The sequence below is a fragment of the Phaeoacremonium minimum genome (assembly GCF_000392275.1).
Source record: "Phaeoacremonium minimum UCRPA7 unplaced genomic scaffold PA7_03_scaffold_558, whole genome shotgun sequence".
Classification (NCBI taxonomy): domain Eukaryota; kingdom Fungi; phylum Ascomycota; class Sordariomycetes; order Togniniales; family Togniniaceae; genus Phaeoacremonium; species Phaeoacremonium minimum.
Window position 1 is genome coordinate 160650 of NW_006921460.1, and position 16615 is coordinate 177264.

Consider the following 16615-nt stretch of genomic DNA (forward strand, 5'->3'; position numbering starts at 1 on the left):
AAATGCCTTTGAAATCGATGGCATCACTCAGGCTCTTTCTTACGTCTGGATCGTCGACCAGGCCAGCTTTTATCAGTGATGTTCGTACACGACTCAGGTATTGTTTATATGTGTCTTTGAAATCCTCCAGGGCTTTTCGCTTCTTCGGATTTCCAGGTTCTGCTGGCCAACGTGGAGGCTTGATACCGTCCCGTTGGAGCTGGCTATGAATAGCCTGTGCATAGCTCGTCGTCGGTTTTGCGAATCCATTCGGCGTAGAAGACTTCATGGCTTGTGAGGTGACCGCCTTCTTGCCCGAACTGTCAGCAAAGCTTGCGAAGCCGCTCGCCAATTTGGGCTTTGCCCCGAAGCCGCTGGCTTGAGAACCTGTTCGCTGAGATAACACTGGGGCATGCGGCTTTGACGTCGGTCTCTCGGAAAGTCCGTCCTTTCGCTTGCGATCGTTTCCAGTTACCTGGGCGAAGGGGTTCGACGCGCCGTTAGTCGCTGGAGGCGCTACACTAAATGGTGACACTGGACGGCTTTCAGAGGAGTTCTCGGCCGGCTTGGCAAAAGGATTGTCCGTCGCTACCGTAGTAGGGTTTGGCGCAAAGGGATTAGGAATTGCGAGGGCATTCGTCGAAGCTGAGGAGGATGGTGCTGAGAAGGGGTTGGGGATCGCAGGAGTACTCTGTCCCCCAAAGGGTGAGCCACCGAAACCTAGCCCATTGGCTTGTGACGATAAAACGCTAGGCGCAGTGTTTGAAGGGTCAAACGGTGATTTCTGGCGTGGCGGCTGAGATGTGGTCGTTGACATGCCCCCAAATGCGCCGAATGAACTGGGCTGGCCGAATGGTGAAGGCGCGGTCATTGGTGATGGGTTGAAGGGGGATGCGGGACGTGTCGTCGCCTGCCCGGCGGGCGCCGCAAACGACGGGGCCCCGAAGGCAGACGTTGACCCAAAGCCCGACATCGCCAGCGATACCCCGGCCAAAGTGTATAGGGTTGTGGTGTTCTGACGACGTTTCGCCAAATCGCGAGAAGAGAGGAAGAAGGAACGAGCGAGAGAGCTATCCTAAGCTGCTTAATCGCATCTGCTCTTTCCGCCTTGATTGACCGCCTGATGTTGGCCCCGTTAGCCGCCCAACGCACGGACCATAGCATCAACTACCGGTGCCTTACTATTGTCGAGGCGATGATGTTTACCCTAGTTTCTCGCGCGTAGTTTCGACAAACTTGCGAACTCGTTAAGAGGCTGCGAATCGGTCTCGCACAGAGATTTCGCGAAAGTAGGGACTGTCCAAGTGCAAGCTGGATCTTTACTGAAGCGTGGATTGAACTGCCTTTGTTCAATTGATCAACTGTAGTTTGGCCAAATCACAATGGCTTGAATGGAGCACAAAGGCCGAAAAAGGCACTTGAAGGTGCTAAGTTAGGGAGCGAGATAACTCCAGCGTTTTTGTTGATTGGGTATCTTTATTGTAGGTCATAATGACCTAGGTATCTTGGGCCACGCAGCCTGTTACTATTGTCCATTATCTAGCGTTTCGGGATCTGATTCTTGCTGGTCCAAGTCCTCTTCGAATCTCATCTAGCTCTTGCACTCCGGTCTGATCTTTGCCCCTCTTTACATGTCTCTTGCCTTTTACGGAGTGGTTTCCAAGGAACTCATCGAGGATGCCATCAAAGTCCGATCGAAGTGGACCTTGAACACTAGACATAGAAGAGAGACCTGAAATACCCGAGACACCTGAAATCATGGACCCTTCATCATCAAAATCGGGCTGGTACTCTTCCTCGATCTTATCGAATCTGGCATCAAGGATCGACATCTGCTCCGTTCTTACGAGCGAGGATGAAGTCATGGAGTAGCCGGATTCGCTTGTCAAGGCACCCTTTCTCTTCTTGCGCCTGCCTCCATTCGTTGTGGTTGTCCATATAGAGGACTGCATCTCTGAACGAGCCGGCACAACCGGCTTTTTGTCTGATTTTTGGTCCTTCTTGAATTTTTTGAAATCCTCCAACCAGTCTTGTGATGGTCCTTCCGCAGGTTGGCTTGACGTATCCACCAGGTCTGGTACGTCGTCGTCCTTGAACTCTTTGATCGGTTTCGCAGTGTCGTCCGACTCCCAGCCATCATCGTCGTCGTCGAAATAGGTATCTTCAAACTCATGGTCATTGAGTTCCTGCCCATCCTTCGCTAGAGCCTGGAAAATATCTTCGTCATCGTCCACATACGCCTCATCCTCTAACGCCTCGAGGACCTCTCGGAGACGCGGGTCCATGTCAGGCTGAAATCCAGCGATAGCATCCGGCACATCTTGTTGGGACTGATAAGTTTGTCGCTGCAGGTTCTTGGATGGGAGGATCTCCTCATCCAGCAGATCGCCTGACTTCTGCTCTATCTCCAGCTGTTGCAACGCCTCCTCCAGCGACTGCTTCTGTTTGCCTTTTCCCTTGTTCTGAGTTGCTGTGGATTCGACAAATACTACATCACCACCTCCGCCGGATCCTAGATCCCTCATGTGTTGCATATAGTCATACTCTGTGTCGTCGTAGTAGATGCCGTAGTTCGCCGCCTCGCCCTCGTTCTCCCGAATACTGGCAGCATCAGATCCGAGCTCCGACGCTAGGTCATCCAACTTCTTGACTTTTGATCCATTTGGGTTCTGAACTGGATTTAGGACCATAGACGGTGCCGATTCATCATGAATAAGAGGGTCATTCTGCGGACGGTGCACCAGCGTAAAGTGCTGGGCAGTTCTCTTGTCGCTGCGGTTCTCCTGTCAGTACCAACTCTTAATGGAGAGTAGATCTGTCTTACATCCACTTTCTCCGGGGCATTTTGAGCCAGTCTCACAACAGAGCTATGAAAATTTACTCGATTGTGGTGTGGGATAATTGTGAAGACGACGTTTAGGCGTTGATGGTTTTCGTGACCACGACAAGAATTATGCTGCAGGATAAAAAAGTTTTGGCGGGGCGCACCTGGGCACAGTGACATGGACGATATCTGTTAGCTAGAAACCTTTTTCAACAACTAAAGCACAATATGAAAGAAGTATCTCACTAGCGTGCCAGTTATCTTATCGGTGTTTTTATTGGCGGGGTTTGCAGGTGGTTTTCTCATTCTCTCTATATCGAAATTTTGCCCCGCCATTATTCAGCGGGAAGTTGGAATATTATTTCCTTTCCTGCGACCTCACTCTACAACTCTCCGTTCTTTAAGAAAGGGGATCCCATATCCGGTCGCCGACCGTTACTCGCATTTCAATCAAGAGTTCGCTCGAAGAGAGCAACAGTCACGATGCCGCAAGCAAAGTCCAAGAATGCCGTTGGGCTCGGCAACACGCTGATGAATGACCGGTTTGGTAAGGGCAAAGGCTCAGATAGAAAACGAGGACAACAAGGAGTCACCAGAATCAATCATGCAACTGGAGAAGAATATATCACGAACTCAAAGGAAGAGGCAGCATGGGTCAAAATGCGCTCCGTTACGGAGCAGGGCGCCCTCGACGAGTTTCTGGCGACGGCGGAGCTGGCAGGCACAGACTTCACAGCGGAGAAGATGAACAACGTCAAGATCATCCATACCGACCAGAAGAATCCTTATCTTCTTTCTGCCACAGAAGAGAGGAACACGCTGAGGAAACACAAGGAAAATAAGGGGAGGCTGACTGTCCCGCGACGACCGCACTGGGATGCTTCCACTACGCCGGCCGAATTGGATGTCCTGGAGCGAGAGAGCTTTTTGAATTGGCGTAGAGGATTAGCAGAGCTTCAGGAGAACAACGACTTGCTTATGACACCATTTGAGCGGAATTTGGAGGTTTGGAGACAATTATGGCGAGTTATTGAGAGGTCAGACCTGATCGTCCAGATCGTTGATGCTCGAAACCCCCTCCTCTTTCGTTCAGAGGACTTGGAGTTATACGTGAAAGACGTCGATAAACGAAAGGAGAATCTCTTACTCATCAACAAAGCTGATATGATGACGTACAAGCAACGCAGGGCTTGGGCCTCCTACCTGAAGGGTGCCAAGATCGCGTACAGATTTTTCTCTGCAAGTATGGCGAAAGAGCTGAACGAGTCCAAGTTGGATGCAGAGGGGGAGGTTGATGGTCAGAGTGATGGTTCCAGGCCAGCAAAAGACGAGGATAAGGATGTCTCGGACGAAGAGGACGAGGAAGAAGGCGACAGCGAAGCAGAGCATGACGCAGAGGAGGACAAGGACGATGTGGACACTAGGATATTGACAGTCGAGGAGCTGGAGGATATCTTCTTGCAGCATGCGCCGGACAGTCAGGACCCGGATCAGAAACTCACTATTGGTCTTGTTGGTTATCCTAATGTCGGCAAGTCCTCGACCATCAACGCACTCATCGGAGCTAAAAAGGTCTCCGTCTCATCAACGCCCGGAAAGACAAAGCACTTCCAGACTATCCACCTCAGTGATAAGGTTGTGCTTTGTGACTGTCCTGGATTGGTCTTTCCTAATTTTGCAACTACAAAAGCGGATCTTGTGTGCAACGGTGTGCTCCCGATCGACCAGCTACGAGAATTCAGCGGCCCAGCTGCTCTGGTTACCAAGAGGATACCACAAAGCTTCTTAGAAGCTCTGTATGGTATCACAATCAACATACGGCCCTTGGAGGAGGGAGGTACCGGTACTCCGACGGGATCTGAGCTTTTAAAGGCCTATGCTCGAGCAAGAGGCTTCGCAACACAGGGACAAGGCAATCCGGATGAATCAAGGGCAGCAAGATATATCTTGAAGGATTACGTGAACGGAAAGCTCCTCTACTGTGAACCGCCCCCAGGCGATCTCGACGCGAGGGAGTTCAATAGCGAGCTGTACGACCCCTCTCACCTTACCGGAAAGAGACGGCTTGCCCTAGCTGCGGCTATGGAGGCTATGTCGGTCGCTGAAGACGATGGCGAGTCTATGGCAGATCCCGACTTCATTCCTCTACCCGCCACTGGGTCGAAATCCCAGAAGCTAGATAAGACCTTCTTTGGACCGGGGAGTGGGAGTGCAGGGCATGTGGCCAGGCCGTTCAGCTACAAGTATTCTCAGCAAGGTCAAGAGGCGGCGAGGAAACAGCTCACCGGGCGGAAGGCGAGAGCGATGATTGCCTTGGAAAACGACATCGATCCGAAGGATGTGCAGATGAACTTGTCCGGGAAGAAGCATTTCAAAGGCGGCCAAAAGGGGAAAGGAAAACGTCGCGCCAATAAGGCCGACGACGATAATTAGACGAGCTTATGGTACACCTTTATGTAGTCTGGCGAAGCAGTAGGGCTTATTCATCAAGCTACTTTCAGGCCCCCAACATGGGCCGCATCTAGTTGCTGCTTAAATCGACTACCTAAAATATATTTTTGATGTTGTTACTCTAGGCCCGATAGAGGCTCAACAACGTGACTGGCGTAGTAGTCTCTAACCAACAAGTCTTCTAGCCAATGATCACAGGACATTTTACAGCGGCTTCTAGGATTGAGGATAACGGAAGTGCTATACCTGCACACGTATCACACGTGTTGATGCATAGGATTCCCGTTGTTCTCGATTACCTGCCAGCGAATATGTTTGTTTCATGTAACGACTTTCTTGCATCACGATTGCTCTATCTGTAGACCTGAGCTCTCCAATGGCTCATGAGGATGCTCATTGTAGCAATGCGTGACGTATGCACGTCTGCCAAGGTTGGCGGAGAGATGCTGCATAACACGGCTATTAAGGAACCTCATGACCTATGGCGATCCATCTGTTCATGGCGGAACGCCGCAACAGTAGAGCCTCCTCGGCCCGTCGAAGCACATGAGAAAGCGGAGCACAGCTCCGAGGGGGGCGGAAAATTCGACAGACAGATAAGACCTGTGGCGGTGCACTGCCCCTAGGGCTTCCAGTCGAGAATCAAGAAAGCCCAATTGCGACAGCATCGCGAAAGGAGGATCTGTTTCGCACTTGCCTGCTAGCAGTCGATTGCTGATCGCTCTGCACTTTGCGGGGTACCTACCTACAGTAGGTACTACCATACCACCCACGCAGTAGGGAGGCGAGATGCGTGCTGGCGCCGCCCGCTTTGTAAGGCATAATAAAACTTAAGGTATAGGCCCCCTCGCTTCCTATCTGCCACATCTGGCGGTAGTGATAACAAGCCGAGAGGCTCTCGTGGCTCCTCGGCCCCCTACAGCATCCCGTTCGCCGGCGCGTGGCGATTGCTATCTTTAAACCGCGCTCAATGCACGATCCGGGATCAGAGGGTCGTCACAAGGTGGCATCGTGCGGTCTGCGAGCCCGTTTTGGGAGATGCGGTGTACAGATGTCAACGACGACGGCTGCAGGTGTCAACGCCGCCGCCTTACCTCGTCGAGCTTCTTGGGAAAAGGCCTACTGCGTAGGTACGGTGGCAAAAGGAAGGCATGAGGCTGGCGGATCGCTAGTTGACGTCCATGATGCATGAGAGGGGCGTTGAGAAACGAAACGGGATCAGACGGTGCCCCAAGCTACCATGTAGCAGATACGCTTGTAGGAGATAGCGGACGATCTGGGCGTGAGAGCCACCACCTGCACCAGGACAAACAAGCCTGCGACAAGGTTGCATCTGCGACCAACGGGCAGCCGAGACGCCATCATCGTTGAAGCTCCTCCTGGCAGTTTTCTTGTGAAACGGTCGGTCTCATTGGATGAAGAGTTTGGATGGTGTCCCCCTCCCCTCCTCTTCCAGATTCAGTTGTTTGTTTCCCGCCTGTAGGTGTGTCCCAGCATCTACCTACCTGCCTACCGACTCTGTACTATAAACAATGGAGTTGGTTGTGCCGCGACACGCAAGCTGACCCAGCCGGGGCGAGTCAGATAGCGCTGGGCTGACTCGGGTTAGCGATCCATGAGTGCTGAAAAAGATCGAACCGGCGGGCTGAGAAAGGGGGGTTTCGACGTTTTAGCTTGAGCACAGTGCTGCGGTAGCAGCTAACGGCAGGCCCGGTCGGCACCGTTGCGTTTAGAAGGAGCCATCCGCGCGGACCTGACCTTGCCAAACGAGGTAATTGCTTTAATCAACGGCGGTTCTTTTAGCACAAGCTTCTCCTGAAGAAGCTCCGGGCGGGAAGAGGATCTTGAGTAGCGTACCTACATGTAGGTACTGTATCTAGAGGTCACTGCACAGTACGGTACCTGATTGTTAATTATCATTATGGGGGGAAATTTGGCCGCGTTAGCAGAATTAGCAGGACTGGGCCAGGGGGCGATGATAATGTCGAATGGGAGGGGGGCCGCTCATTTGCGGATTCATTGACAAGCCTGCAAATGGAAAACTTGAATGGACGCTCAGTGACGTTGTGGCCAGGGTTCTTCCATGCAGGACCAACGGTAGAGCACGGATTTGATAGCCAGGACTTGAAGATACTATCGACCTCGTGCGTAAGATGAAGTATCTCGCTATCACCGGCACATCCATCCCATGGTCCCCCAGCCCACCCGCTGCAGCGTCACAGGAGGCAGGCACCCTGCCAGCCTGCCCTGCCCCTGCCCTGGATCGTGCCTGCCACTTTCTCTTCCATTGTCTCTCGGTCTGTCTCTTTGCCTCTCCCACTCTCCGCAGCCACCAAGATTAGCTACCTCAATTGCCCCCTTTCCGTGGCCCGCCCACTCACAGGTGCCAATTAATTGGAAGAATCCAATGATTCTAGCTGCTCATCCTGCAACCACGACCACGACGCAGAAGACCGGAGGAGCAGCCCCCCCAAAATCGCCCAGCCCAACCAGCAGCCCTCCCCGGGATGGCCTGTTCCCCAATCTCTAATATCACTGGAAATTGATCTTCCATCTCGCTCTCCACAACCTTCAACGACATCATCGTCCTCCTTCCTCCTCTTCTCCTCTCCTCTCGTCTTTCGTGAACAAACAAAATCAAAAGAAAAATCAATCACTCGTTATTTGGTTTTCCATTCCCACCGGCAAGCGCACACACTGCGAGAATCATCCGTTTGCATCCTGTGGACCGGACGGACTATTTGTTCTCTCGTATTTCCTCTGCATGGCACGGCGGATGACGACTAGCAGCTAACGTTACCTTTTGTCTTGCCCGCTGAGAACAAAGGGCGCCAAAAACCAACACGGACGGCGTCTGAGAAGGATCGCAGCGCACTGCCTCACTTAAAGATTCCAGTCGGACTCGACCTAGAACACAGGGGCATTCCTCAACACCACGCCAACCCAGGAGACCCTTCTCCCACTCTCACCTCCCCCGCGACGACCCTGATCTGATCGGCTCTGAAAGCTGATCGCGACACGTTTTGTCCCCCCTTGGATCGCTCTTCCTTTCGTTTTTTTGCTCTTTTTTTAATCCAACCCCCTTGCCTCGCAATCGCTCCCCCACGATAGGCTACCTGGATCGAATTCTCTAAACCTTCGTTCTTTGTCATCGACCTTTCACCAACCCCTGACGCATCGAGACCGCGTTTTTTTTTTTTGCTCAGCAACCCAGTGAACGGACGTGTTGGACGCCGCAGAACAGTCGCCCAGGATGGCGTCCTCGTAAGTGCATGATTTGACGCGCCTCCATGCATTACCAGAACGTCAATACTGACCGTGTCCATCTATATTAGCTTCGGCTCAGCTTTCCGTTCGTTCTGGCACACGATGACCAGCTATGACCGACGTATGTCTTGGCAACCTGACAGCTTTCCGGGCGATCAAAACTGACTTCACTGCTAGATTCTACCTACGATTCACCGTACCGAACAGGCCGACATGTCCCCCTTGGCCAGGGAGGAAGGATGGGTGTTCTCACCTCAGTCGCGACGGCATCGGAATCAAGAGCCGACATCACCTCGCCCTACACAGACGAGACCGGGAGGTTCTCTTCATCTGCATTAGACAACAATGCAACCGCGTATCAAGGTGCGGGTGGTTCTCCCGTGCTGCCGATGAGCCCTGGTTCGGGCAGACCTTACTCCCCCGGTCTGCGTTCTCTGAATGCCCGCTCCAACACGAATGACGGCTTCGAGACGCATAGTCCTGCTGGTGAAATTCCAATGCAGTCCTTTCAAGATGGCCTCCCTCCTCCGCCACCCGTGAGCCACACCTGGAGCCGTATCGATGCATGGTGCGAAGAGAACTACCCAGAGCTTTTTGACCAATTAGGCGAAGGATGCACCGTTAACGACATCAACGAGCTGGAGCACCAACTTGACTGCTCTTTACCTCAGGATGTTAGGGAGTCTTGGCAGGTACATGACGGACAAGAAATCGGCGGCATTCCCACGGGTATCATCTTTGGATCCATGTTGCTCGACTGCGAAGAAATTGTCCGCGAATGGGACCAGTGGCGGAGAGTGAATCAGGAGTTCCTCCTGGAGACAAATGTGGTGAAGCCCGCGGTGCCGTCGAAAGCATTTGGCGGGAGTAACGAGGCTTCGTCTTCAAAGGCCGCTCCAAGTCCGACCTCGCCCAATAACCCTCATTGGAGACAAGACCTCCTCGCCCGCCAGGACTGCGTGCCCCCGAACGCCATTCAAAAAGCCTACGCTCACCCAGGCTGGGTTCCTTTGGTTCGCGACTGGGGCGGTAATAATCTGGCTGTGGACCTGGCGCCTGGTCCCGCTGGCCATTGGGGTCAGATCATCATGTTTGGTCGAGACTACGATACCAAGTACGTGGTTGCCCGCTCGTGGGCGGCCTTCGTAGCTCTGGTCGCGGATGACTTGAACAGCGGTAAATGGTTCATTGATGAGGACACCAATGAGCTGAAACTGCGTGAGTTTAAGGCAACTCGTGTCGAGCCAGCTTACTTCGATATTCTGCGATGGCGAATGGATCAGAAGTACGGTCGCCGCGCTGCCAAGAGGAGATCCATGGCTCCTGGCGGCGCCTCCTCTCCTACCGGCTCCGCATCACCGTATGCCAGTCCGACCGAACCGGGCGGCGAGATTCGTGGTCGACAACTGCAACGTCTGAGCAACAGCTCTCCCTTGGCCAGCCCTAACCGCCCTGGCTACGGTAAACCCAGCCCGCTTGCCCGAGTCACCGAGGAAATAGCGATTCCGGAAGCTGCTCTGTCAAATGGCGTGAAGAAGCCTGAAAAGTTGGTAGAAGTTGAGACCCCACGACCAAGTGAGGATGGAGTGAAGGCGCCAAGGCTTGCGTTGCTGACCAAGCGGGAGTCTGGCCTGAATGGTCAACTTGTGGCATCCGATGATGGCGAGGCTCTTTCTCCCAAGGCGAATGGCAAGAAACCTATCACCATCGAGGAGGCCATGAAGGAAATTGAGATCTGAAACGCTCCGACAATGAAATAACGACATCTCTAAAGGTTCTGAAAAGCATTACTACAACACCAGGAGCGGATCGGCGTTTGTGGCGTCTTTTTTTACGGTCTCATAGAAAGTCGACAAGTGGCAGCCTGTGTTTCTGGCATTCATTCATCATCAGTACTCTTGCCTCGTGACGAACCGTCTCCTGGCCAAGTTGGACATTCCGCGCAAATACTGATTCTGGGGACATAGCCTACCTTCGTGACCATGGTCAGCCAGTCGATTTCAACGTTTCTCTCTTGTATGACTAGATCATTGGATTCTGTTTCCACTTCGCTAGCGGGAGACTTTACAAGACTTCCCGGCAAGTCATTTTCACTGGAAAGGCTACACTTTATGCCACCGCATTTTCATATTACATGCGAGTGGCCTTGTCTGTATAATATGGCGGAAGGGGACGACAGGCTGATGGCACACTTATCTGCATGAAAAGACTCAATAATTGCATTCTACAACAACCCTGCACCTACCCTACGGGGATCGTTGGTTTCAACACTTGGAGTTGAGGTTGAGTTACCCTTCACGGCGTTCTGGATGGCACAGATCCATTGTTCTGTTAGTCCGGCATACATGCACTGAGAGACAGCAGCATCGGAAAGAAACGAGAGGCGGGCGCGGTCTATAGCTTTTGTCTTAGTAGGGGCACATCAATGCAAGGTGGATGCTTGGAACTATTTGAATACTGATGAGTGACTTGTTTCCTTGTAGCTGTTCCGTGACCATAAAGCGAAATTGAGACCTCGAATCTGGTATTCGCAATAAAGCAAGCCACACCGAAATCCCAGAATATCACTTGTAGATTGAACTACACAATCACTACCATATGAATTGGTATCTGAGATCCAGGTCTCAAATGGAGGTCACGTGCCGAGCTCGCGAGGCTTAACCAGGTGGGTTAGCTCCAGCTAAGCCAGCTCAGACGTCGTCATCTTCAGCCTCCCAGACCTGATACAACGAACACCGCAACCTACCACGAACATCACCGCTGCTTGGTGCCTCCTTTCTCCGTCTTATTTGTTCGCTTGGAAATCTCTCTTGTCAACTATATCGAAACGAGGTGAAAAATCTACCTCTAGATATCCCCCACCTCAGACATTCCCTCTTGGATCAACCCTATCGAGACAATGTCGGAGGAGCGTCTCTGGAAGTTCTCGAAGCCAGAATGGCTGAATAGCGCATGGGCGCGCAACGCAGGTGTCTACGGAGCTGGTGGTCTGGTATGTTTTGATCTATCTTAGATTTCCTTTCCCAGCCGGCTGTAGGCAGTCTAGACGGCCAAACCAGGAAGCCTTGCTTCTTGTCCATGGGATCCCTCATGCTTCTAGCCCAACGTCTCCGATCTCCAGCAGGTCAAAACTAACACCACCCCTCACATAGTACTCGCTAGCCTTCTACTGCCTCCTCGACGCCGCCGTGTGGTCAAAGTCCGGGCGCAACGGCTCCGACGTGCACGTCAACTTCATCGACTGGCTGCCGCTCATCTTCAGCAGCCTGGGAATGTTGATCATCAACAGCGTGGAGAAGACGCGGCTGTCGGCCGACTCGTTCAGCTACTCCGGGTCCGGAGTCGCCTGGAAGGCGCGCGTGGTGCTGTTCCTAGGCTTCGCGGCGCTGGCCGGTGGCATGGCCGGCGGCGTCACCGTGTTCGTGCTCAAGTTCGTCGTCCCCCACGTCGACTGGCCCATGATGGGCATGGGCGTCGAAAACGTTGTTGCCAACGCCCTGGTCGGCCTGAGCAGCGTCGTGTTGTGGATCAGCCAGAACATGGAGGACGAGTACTCATACAACCTGGCCCTGTGAGGGTAAAGAGGACGATGGGGGCGAGGGACGATAGATTGGCGGAAGAACGAGGGACGGCTCTGGGCAGCCAACCGGAGTGTACTCAGATTCGGCTAGCGAAAGGGTGTTGGGTTGGGCGGACGGTTGTTGCTTCGAGGGTCGTTGAGAAACGGTAGCCCGGCGCATCTTGGACAGGCTTAACCGCACTTTTCTTGCATCTTTGTATCAATAGGTGTTTACAGCGACAAGCAATGCATTATCAATATCAAAGTCAAAATCAGAGTTGCATTACGTGGCGGGCTTTCCTCCCCGTCGGAGGAAGATTCTACCAAGTATATTATCACGACTCTCTAGTAAGGACGGAGTATCTAAATTCAAAGCTACCACGACAGACAGCCATCCAGCGGTCATGTCAAAGGCATGTAACATTTGTTTCGGATGCTTGTCGAGCCCTCCTGACATTCAGCACAGTTCATATGAGACCTATTCGGGCTGCACTAGGTAAATCAGCTTGGGCCAGGCATTCCGGTAGCAAGTGTCCGCTTGACTATGGGATGATGGCTGGAGAATACCAGTGGCTCAAGTAGTCAACGTGAAGGGACTACAATGATTTTGGTACAATCATACCTAACAAGATCACCCTGGTTCAACAGCTATTTGGTATCAGAGCGAGCAAGTATCAACCTTTGATGTTGTTAGAGCCTCAAATCTATAGACCGTACTAATTGTACATACAGTAAGACTGAAACCCTCTTCCTTTTTCAGTCACAGTATTCAGTATCACAAAGTTCTGGTCTCAAAGTGCGTCCTCAATAAGTTATGATATAGTTCATATTCTATCCTGGACTCCATAGAAAATAAAATACGTCACGAGTCGAAATCAAAGACCAATGACTAACATATCTACGGGATGGTCTAGGGGTTTCGTAAAGGAATACGGGCTCATGTATCTTTGGCATGCGTGGCCTGATTGTGGTGTTTGCAGCTGCAGATTTACCAAAAGACGGCACATCGAAAGCTACGAAGACGGAGGTAACAACGGCAGAGACAGCCGACAGAACCCGCTCTAGACGAGGCAAGCGCTGGGAAGAAAAGCCATTTCGCACCAGCCGCAGCCAGTATTGGCCTAGTCACACCACTATGCAGCGGTTGCGGTACCCGTCGTTGCTTTTTCCTGTTGAGGACCGGGATGAATCCGCGAGGATAAGACCACACGGCCGGCCATCATCGTGAAGGCTGGCGAGCAGAAGCATATCTGCAGTTGAGAAAAGACGCACGTGGTAAGGAATGACCTTGCACATTAAACCCTGCCCCGTCTGGATGTGTCTGTACTACCATGCTTGCAGCACCCGGCTATTCTGGGAGCAGCATGGCGTAGTTTCCGCGGCCAATCAACGATCAACAGGTTGTTGAATGCACTTGAGCAACGTGTGGCTCTCTAAGTGTTGCCTAGGACCTTGTGTTGCGGTGACTGGTAATGGTGTGCAAGTGAAGTGAGAACTGACTTCGATGTCTCGTCACTCGGGCAAAGGGCGTTGAAGAATCAAAAATATACGGTGTGCTCGGTGAATCATTCACCTCCAATTTTCCACGTTCGCCTCGTCCCGACCCTTCTCACATAAGAGGAGCGAGTCAGAGGAGGCAACCAGGATCGCAAACCGGTGAACTGCACGGGACCCGACGTTTCGACGGCTATGCAGCCAGCCCAATGGGGACATGTGGCACAACTCAACCCAGCAGGTCCTGTCGATCGTAAGCTGAAGAGTCTGTCATTGTCTCTCAACTTGCATAAGTCCCTCGTAAAGAAAAGACATTCTGATGAGTAAAGCGAAAGTCTAAGAGGTCCGGGAAGGGCATATTGCGAGATAAGGTAGGGCCGATAAACCCAATCCATAGCTTAGCATCTGTGCAATAAGCTCATGGCTCTGGATGGCTGAGGGCTGCGCCGTCAGATGACGGAAATGATGCCTTGGATGCATCATGGAATTTGGCATTATGGGATTGGAGTGGTCATAAATGACAGAATTGGGGAGGAGACTTCTAAGGAGGTTTGGCCTGGCTGATGCAAGTAAGAGGTAACTCTACCCCGCCGGGCAGATTGAGTGCCTGAAAGAAGCTTATCAATGTGGTAGATAGGATGACCACGGCTTGCATATTGACGATAGTTTTTTTTTTTTTTTGGAGACACGTTCAATGGAAGTTAAAGATCGTCGGTTCTCGCTTCTGCACCCAGGCTGATCTGAAATCACACTCACGATGGATCGGGAGAAACGGCAAGCTGGTCAAGTATTTTGGAACCTCTCAAGTAACAGTCAAAACACCCCCGTCATTGACCCCTCTTCCAAACCTACATGTAAGATAATGACAGGGGGAGCTTCAGTTGGCCCAAGCTCCTAGCATCCTGGCGTCTTGTTCGCCTCACTTTCAAAGACAGACCAGGCTTTCGAGGCTCAATGTTTCCATTAGCGATGGTGATGGCTCCTGAAAATTGCTGAATTCGATCGTTTGAAGTCACTTTCTAGATGCGATAGACAATGAGCTTACTTTAAGAAAGCCTGACTGTAGTTGTGACTTGGGCATGTTAGGTGAGGAGGCTTACACGGTTGAAGTGATCCCTCTGCCGGGAGCTAGTGTCCGACTCCCCTCCTTCTCAAGCCAATAGCTTCCCTATCGTGCTCTGGGCGAATGAACAGAGTTCTTGACGCATGCAGCCTGGAAACCCAAGCATGATCACGAGATGTTTGAGATTGGCGGAATGTGGTCCCGGCCATCCTGTTTGAAGCACGATGGCGGATCCCATCTCATCCTACATGAAATGATCACGGGAAATAGACCTCATTGTTTCGGAGATCTGAGGCTTATCAATTCATTTTTAGACGTCGTAAATAGACGGTAAGTATAGGAGTTCACATTATTTAAACACCAACAGAAAGGGTATGACTGGGATATGAGAACCGATGAGTGATGTGTGCAGATAAAGGGGAAGAATGAGCATAGAAAAAAGACCATGATGAGGTGGTGGTCTAACCTTTCAAAATCTAAGATGCCTCTCGATCTTTTCTTTATTTTTATCCAATCCTATGAATGATAGTTCCGAAACTTGGGATAATAAACCTCGGGCAGATCTTCCTCACAGAAACTTTTCAATAGACTGTACTTTATGGTTGTTGTCTTAGATATTCAACACCCCGCCTTCACCGAGTATGTTAGCGGGCTGGTAGTGAGACATACTTACGGCGTGGCCGCTCACCGGCAGCTCGGTCGTTATCTTGACGCATTTCTTTTGTTTGTTCCATCTTCATCGTGGTGAGATATTGACACATGGATTGGCAATCACATGTCGCAAGGTCTAGATGCTGCAGCTCATAAGCAGGGGCGATGCTGCCACGATGACCTAGCAGCAAGCACCAAACCGTGTGACCATCTCACAGCATCTGCGCCGGGCCTGTGCTTTAGATGATATGGCGAGCCCTGGCCCGATGTACAACATGTCGGTTATATCCGGCTGCTTGCTGCGAGTGCGCAGTATGATAGTTCATGTAGGTACAGAGTTTCATGTCAAGTTGTGTTTGGTGGGCTGGGGCCTTCGTCTGCGAGATCTGGAAGCTGACGCGCCGACCGTGAAAGGATTATCCTGAAGCAATGGCATGCACCGGAACCTCCAACCAACGCCCAAGTTCAAACATTGTACATATATGGAAGTAAACGTTCCAACGGGCTTCCGGGCGTATTAAGAAAATTGGCGGATACCAGGGTCATGCGGCGAACATGGAATAAATAAACGAATCTCCGATGTCTGTGCTCCGCCATGGATGATGGCTGGTAGATATGTCGGTAAAGGGGATGATTACGCACGCTCTTCGCAGTACTCGTCCGCCAGGGTGATATGTTACTTTGACAAGAGTATTATTACCTCCTCAACGGGGGATTACTGCACTTGTAGAAGTCAATAGACTTAGTAATGAACTGTATCTTCGATATCTCGTTGAGTATCATGGCTTTTAACATTTGGTATCCTCACCCTTTAAAAATCAAAGCTTATTGCCCTGGCGAAAGAGTAAATCTCACTGGATTCTCCAAAGGACAGGGTAACCCAACATCGCACGAATTTGACAGGCCTAGCTACTGCGTGTGCAATAGGGGACCGCAGAACAGCCTCGTGACAGAGATTACCCACCAAATTCATGCACGCTGCCAGTTTAGTTGGTGGTTTTGGTGACATTCGTACCCTGCTTCATTCCTTTGGATCATCTCATGGTGGTCCATCACAACACACATGCCCAAGGCCCGAAATGGTACAGATCCGATGATGCATTGATAAACCTCTGGTCCATGGCCGGCTGCGGCAGTTTCGACGTTCTGCAAGCCCAATGATCCAGCGTCCGTCAAACCGCTTGCCGCGCGCTGGCTCGTTTCGATATTGCTCCCAAAACCTCCTATAGGTACCTGTGGTGAGATCTAGTAAGGCTCCTGGCCCAACATGAACCTAAAGCCGTGATTAGCGTGGCTTCTGAGAGGTCATGAGACCTCTCATTGCTCC

The 16615-nt window shown here is 51.7% G+C and overlaps 4 protein-coding genes across 4 annotated transcripts; 3 read left to right on the forward strand and 1 right to left on the reverse strand.

Annotated features, from left to right (window-relative positions):
• Positions 1–1514: 1514 nt before the first annotated feature.
• Positions 1515–2669, reverse strand: UCRPA7_7848 (putative low-temperature viability protein ltv1 protein; the record flags this gene model as incomplete). The annotated part of the gene is made up of 1 exon (XM_007920370.1): positions 1515–2669. One exon carries the CDS (start codon positions 2667–2669, stop codon positions 1515–1517), a length of 1155 nt encoding a protein of 384 aa, XP_007918561.1.
• Positions 2670–3286: 617 nt separating this feature from the next.
• Positions 3287–5236, forward strand: UCRPA7_7849 (putative ribosome biogenesis gtpase protein; the record flags this gene model as incomplete). Its single annotated transcript, XM_007920371.1, has 1 exon — positions 3287–5236. The coding sequence occupies one exon, from the start codon at positions 3287–3289 to the stop codon at positions 5234–5236; it is 1950 nt and encodes a 649-aa protein (XP_007918562.1).
• Positions 5237–8507: 3271 nt separating this feature from the next.
• On the forward strand, positions 8508–10260 carry UCRPA7_7850 (putative glucan synthesis regulatory protein; the record flags this gene model as incomplete). Its single annotated transcript, XM_007920372.1, has 3 exons — positions 8508–8518; positions 8590–8642; positions 8699–10260. The coding sequence occupies 3 exons, from the start codon at positions 8508–8510 to the stop codon at positions 10258–10260; spliced, it is 1626 nt and encodes a 541-aa protein (XP_007918563.1).
• A 1160-nt stretch (positions 10261–11420) lies between these two features.
• UCRPA7_7851 (putative upf0220 domain protein) lies at positions 11421–12096 on the forward strand (the record flags this gene model as incomplete). Its single annotated transcript, XM_007920373.1, has 2 exons — positions 11421–11513; positions 11674–12096. The coding sequence occupies 2 exons, from the start codon at positions 11421–11423 to the stop codon at positions 12094–12096; spliced, it is 516 nt and encodes a 171-aa protein (XP_007918564.1).
• Between the last annotated feature and the right edge of the window lie 4519 nt (positions 12097–16615).